The sequence below is a fragment of the Passer montanus genome, unplaced genomic scaffold, assembly GCF_014805655.1.
Source record: "Passer montanus isolate IOZ18808 unplaced genomic scaffold, ASM1480565v1 scaffold373, whole genome shotgun sequence".
Taxonomy (NCBI): Eukaryota; Metazoa; Chordata; class Aves; order Passeriformes; family Passeridae; genus Passer; species Passer montanus.
The window spans coordinates 35,439-39,084 of record NW_024368519.1 but is presented as its reverse complement, the minus strand read 5'-3'; the positions used below and the strand labels follow the sequence as shown (position 1 = coordinate 39,084).

At 64.9% G+C, this 3,646-nt stretch overlaps 1 protein-coding gene across 1 annotated transcript; it reads left to right on the top strand.

The window, feature by feature from the left end:
• Nucleotides 1-1,214: 1,214 nt before the first annotated feature.
• Nucleotides 1,215-1,782, top strand: LOC120506081 (zinc finger protein 428-like). The gene has a single exon (XM_039717217.1). It carries the CDS (start codon nucleotides 1,342-1,344, stop codon nucleotides 1,609-1,611), a length of 270 nt encoding a protein of 89 aa, XP_039573151.1. The 5' UTR covers nucleotides 1,215-1,341; the 3' UTR covers nucleotides 1,612-1,782.
• Nucleotides 1,783-3,646: the final 1,864 nt, after the last annotated feature.

The following is a 3,646-nucleotide window of genomic DNA, read 5'->3' as shown; positions in this document are numbered from 1 at the left end:
TCTGAGCCCCACAGATTTGGGGTTCCCCCTGTCCTGCCCCATGGATTTGGGGTCACTCCGTGTCCTGCCCCACAGATTTGGGGTCCCTGCCCCATAGATTTGGGGTCACCCCCCTTCCTGCCCCACGGATTTGGGGTCCCTGGAGTCTCTGCCCCATAGATTCAGGGTCACCCCCCTTCCTGCCCCACAGATTTGGGGTCCCTCTGTCTCAGCCCCACGGATTTGGGGTCCCCCCCTTCCTGCCCCACGGATTTGGGGTTCTCAGCCCCCCAGATTTGAGATTCCCCCTGTCCCGGCCCCATAGATTTGGGGGTCCCCAAGGATTTGGGGTCCCCCTGTCTCAGCCCCATTGATTTGGGGTCCTTGCCCCACAGATTTTGGGGTTCTCAGCCCCCCAGATTTGGGGTTCCCCCTGTCCTGATTTGGGGTCACCGCGTGTCCTGCCCCACGGATTTGCGGTTCTGAGCCCCCCAGATTTGGGGTTCCCCCTATTCGGCCCCATAGATTTGGGGTCCCCACCCCTTCCTGCCCCATAGATTTGGGGTCCCCTTGTCTCAGCCCCACACATTTGGGGTCACCCCATTTCCGGTGCGGCGGGGTTGGGGTCACCCCATATCCTGCCCCACACATTTGGGGTCACCCCATGTCCTGCCCCATGGATTTGGGGTCACCCCGTATCCTGCCCCACGGATTTTGGGGTTCTCAGCCCCCCAGCCCCATAGATTTGGGGTCCCCATAGGATTGGGGTCACCCCGTGTCCTGTCCCATAGATTTGGGGTCCCTTCGTCTCTGCCCCATAGATTTGGGGTCCCTCCCCCACGGATTTGGGGTTCTGGCCCCATAGATTTGGGGTTTTTGTCCCAAGGATTTGGGGTCCCCCTGTTCCTGCCCCATAGATTTGGGGTCCCCATGGGTTTGGGGTCACCCCATTTCCGGTGTGGCGGGGTTGGGGGCACCCCCTTCCTGCCCCATGGATTTGGGGTGACCCCATGTCCTGCCCCATAGATTTGGGGTCTCCGTTGATTTGGGGTCACCCCACATCCGCTGCTGGGGGTTTGGGGTCACCGCGTCTCCTGCCCCATAGATTTGGGGTCCCTGGAGTCTCTGCCCCACAGATTTGGGGTTTCCCATGTTCCTGCCCCACAGATTTGGGGTCCCTCTGTCTGGGCTTGTGGATGTGGGCGTGGCTTATGGGGTAGTGGGCGTGGCCTGTGGATATGGGAGGGGCTTTGTCGCGTTGTGGGCGGGGCCTGGCACGTTGTGGGCGGGGCTTGCGAGGCGTTGGATGCGGCTGGGGCGAAGTGGGCGTGGCCTGAGCGTTTGTGGGCGTGGTTTAAGCGGATGTGGGCGTGTCCCGGGCAGGGCGTGGCCATGATGGCGGCGGGGCGGGGCCCGGGCAGCGAGGACGGAGCCTTCGATGAGGAGGAGGAGGAGGAGGAGGAAGAAGAAGAGGAAGAGGAGGAAGAGGAAGAGGAAGAGGAGGAGGAAGCGGGCGGCGGCCCCCCCCGGGAGAGCCCCGCCCCCTTCCGCTGCACCGAGTGCGCCGGCGCCTTCGGCCTCGTGGCCGAGCTGCACCAGCACTACATGCGGCACGCGCGGGGGGAGCTCTAGGCCACGCCCACCGCGCGGGGACACGCCCACTTCGTGGGGGACACGCCCACTTCATGGGGGACACGCCCACCCCATGGGGGACACGCCCACGGCGGGAGGGGCGGGGCTCTGTGGTGGGGACACGCCCGTTTTTTGGTGAGGAGGAAACAGGAAGTGATGTCACAGATGGCGGAGGGCGTGGCCTGGCTGGTTTGTTTAGGGCTCGCGTTAATTGGGTCGCGTTAATTGGGTTGTGTTAATCGGGTCGTGACGTCGCCGGGAGTGACGTCGCCGAGGGGGCGGGGGCGGTTAATGAGGCGAGGTCGTTAGCGTGACGTCATCAGGGTGACGTGGGGGTGGCGCTGGGACACCCGAGGGACCCCTGGGGACATCGGTGACACCCTGGGGGACATTGGGGACACCTTGGGGGTGGCACTGGGACACCCGAGGGACCCCTGGGGACACGAGTGGCACCTCTGGGGGACCTTGGGGACACTGGTGACACATCTGGGGGTGGCACAGAGACACTGGGGGCACCCTGGGGACACCCAGGGACATCACAGGGACATGGGGACACTCGGGGTGGCACTGGGACACAGCCGGGGACACCTTGGGGACACTGGGGACACCCAAGGGACCTTGGGGACACCCTGGGGACACCAAGGGACCCCTGGGGACATTGGGGACACCAGAGGGACACACAGGGACATGGGGACGTTGTGGGGACATCGGTGACACCGTGGGGGTGGCACTGGGACACCCAAGGGACCCCTGGGGACATTGGGGACACCAGAGGGACACACAGGGACATGGGGACGTTGTGGGGACATCGGTGACACCGTGGGGGTGGCACTGGGACAGAACCGGGGACATTGATGGGGACGTGGGGACGTCGGGGACACGCAAGGACACCACAGGGACAGGGGTGGCACCTCTGGGGACGCCCTGGGGACATCGGTGACACCCTTGGGACACACCCAGGACACCCCTGGGGACACGAGTGGCACCTTGGGGACATCATTGACACCCCTGGGGACATCGTGGGGACACCAGTGGCACCTTGGGGACACTGGGGACACCCTTGGGACACACCCAGGGGCACCCACGGGGACACTGGGGACACCTTGGGGACACGAGTGGCACCTCTGGGGACACCCTGGGGACATCGGTGACACCCTTGGGACACACCCAGGGCCACCCGTGGGGACATCGGGGACACCTTGGGGACACGAGTGGCACCTCTGGGGACACCACAGTGACACCACAGGGACATTGGGGACACCTTGGGGACATCATTGACACCCTTGGGGACACACAGGGACACTCTGGGGGTGGCACTGGGACACCCGAGGGACACACAGGGACAGGGGTGGCACCTCTGGGGACACCTTGGGGACACGAGTGGCACCTTGGGGACATCAGTGACACCCACGGGGACACTGGGGACACCTTGGGGACACTGGTGACACCTCTGGGGGTGGCACAGGGACACTGGGGACACCTTGGGGACATTGGGGACACCCCGGGGGTGGCACTGGGGCACTTGAGGGACCCTTGGGGACCTTGGTGACACCTCGGGGACACCGGGAACACCTCTGGGGACATCACAGGGACATGGGGACACTGTGGGGACAGCGGGGACACCCTTGGGACACGCCCAGGGACACCCACGGGGACATTGGGGACATTCTGGGGACACCTCTGGGGACACGAGTGGCACCTTGGGGACACCAGTGACACCCTTGGGGACATGGGGACACCGTGGGGACATTGGTGGCACCTTGGGGACACCACAGGGACACACCCGGGGACATTGGGGACACCCGAGGGACCCTTGGGGACATTGGGGACCCCACAGTGGCACCTCTGGGGGTGGCACAGAGACACCGGTGACACCTTGGGGACATCGGGGGGCCCCCGAGGGACCCTCGGGGACACGAGTGGCACCTCTGGGGACACCACAGTGACACCACAGGGACATTGGGGACACCTTGGGGACATCATTGACACCCTTGGGGACACACAGGGACACTCTGGGGGTGGCACTGGGACACCC

What these genes read in the sequence shown, in the direction of transcription:
- LOC120506081 (XM_039717217.1), top strand. Translation starts at nt 1,342, where the DNA reads ATGTGGGCGTGTCCCGGGCAGGGCGTGGCCATGATGGCGGCGGGGCGG.